Consider the following 1,763-nt stretch of genomic DNA (forward strand, 5'->3'; position numbering starts at 1 on the left):
ATGTTTACAGCCTTGATCTCAATATAGGGTTTGAACATTCGTTCCATTATTCACTATTAGCGCAATACCCATACTCATAATTTCATAAATATATTATCTATATTATCTGCTCGGAACCGACTTGCCATATTTCGTTTCAATGACACTCAATCTTCATAGTTGTGCTATATATAGTCCTTCCTTGGAGTCATATTTCATACACTAACTATTCTTCGACTCTGTATGTGTTATTCGACATTGTATTTGTATTGGTCGCTTGAGTTATAAATATGGAAATGGAAAAGGAAAAGGCGGTTTCATGGTGGAACGAACTGCCATTTGACTTTGAAGCGGAGATATGTGCGCGTATGCCGGTGGAATCCGTATTTAGTTATCGCATGATTTGCAAGCAATGGAATGACTTTCTTTGTTCAAACTACTTCCTAACCAGGTGGGGTGAGGCATCCCTCAACAACGGCGATCAGAGTCGGCTGCTTGTGTGCGATTTCAGAATGGAATACCCCTGTATGGCTTTCTGTTTCTACACAAGGACCTGGATTAACTCCTGTCTTGACCTTTCATTCCTTCAGGACGGGGACTGGCTAAGTATGGGTTCAATTTATTTCAAAGAATCCGTGGGAGGTCTTATCTTGGTTGGAAATAAGGCAGGATGCTCTAGCAGACTCATCAATCCTTATACACGAACGTTCGTTGAAATTCCGGCCGCACAGGGAAGTTCCTACCCATATTGCATTGTCGTGGATGAGAAAGATAATGACACTACATACAAAGTTGCAGCTGTTGTTGGGGATGAAATTATACAACAGTGGGTGGAAATTTACGAACCGTCCCAAAAAAGATGGAAAATAGCGGGATACCTTCCGGAGAATGTAAGGCTGCAAAGATTCGCTAACCTTCTTTACTGGAACGGAACATTCTACACAGATTATTTCGGAGAAGATGGGAGGGAAGAAGTGCCTGGTATCGGGTGTTTCACCATTCCCTTAGAGGAAGGAAGCGGTTCTGCTCTAACGCCCAACCCCATTCCCATGCATTTTGCACCATTCCCTCGGAAATTGAGGAAGGGCCTTCGACATTGGCAGATGATCACTTGTCTTTCACGTCTCCTTGTCATCTTTGAAAACACCGTTTATGTTCGACACAAGCGCAAGCACGTGGACGCAGTGATTAGTGTGTGGGAATTTAAGTTTAAGAGTGAGGAGGACCACCCAGTGACGTGGGAATGGGTGAAGATTGCACAGATGCCGTCTTCCTTTCGGGAGGAATGGATGGTAAGAATGAAAGGAGGTTGGGATTGGGATTGCAGAGGAGTTGGAGATCACATTTGTTTCGCACCTGAACTCTTTGGGGAAACTACCCCCTATCGGGTTACTCGACCCAGTGAAGTAGAAAATGTTTCTGCTTACAATTTAATTCATAACACATGGAGTTGGCTTCCCAGCTGTCCCTTAAGTCGTCGCTGCTGCGTTGGATGTAATCACTATGAGGACGCCCAATACGGAGCTATAAACGTTGAACCAAACTTACTTATCAAATTCCAATGAAACAATTTCAGTGTGGTTTATAAAATGTCTTTAAATATTTAGAATTTTGACGTTTAAAATTTGTCTTATGAATTTAATGATTAACGGTTTTTTTTTCAATATATATATATATTTATTTAGAATAATTAATAAAACTAAATTATAAAGGGATAATCAAATCCTTTATGAAATGGGCATAAAATTAAATTTTGTATTTATATTGTTAAAATTAAAAATAGA

At 40.2% G+C, this 1,763-nt stretch overlaps 1 protein-coding gene across 1 annotated transcript; it reads left to right on the forward strand.

The window, feature by feature from the left end:
• Window positions 1-269: 269 nt before the first annotated feature.
• On the forward strand, window positions 270-1,544 carry LOC149258526 (F-box/kelch-repeat protein At5g15710-like). The gene has a single exon (XM_089421312.1). It carries the CDS (start codon window positions 270-272, stop codon window positions 1,542-1,544), a length of 1,275 nt encoding a protein of 424 aa, XP_089277438.1.
• The last annotated feature ends 219 nt before the right edge of the window (window positions 1,545-1,763 follow it).

Source organism: Pinus tabuliformis, chromosome 6, assembly GCF_031772625.1.
Source record: "Pinus tabuliformis cultivar Carrire ecotype Pingquan chromosome 6, CPIR1, whole genome shotgun sequence".
Lineage (NCBI taxonomy): Eukaryota > Viridiplantae > Streptophyta > Pinopsida > Pinales > Pinaceae > Pinus > Pinus tabuliformis.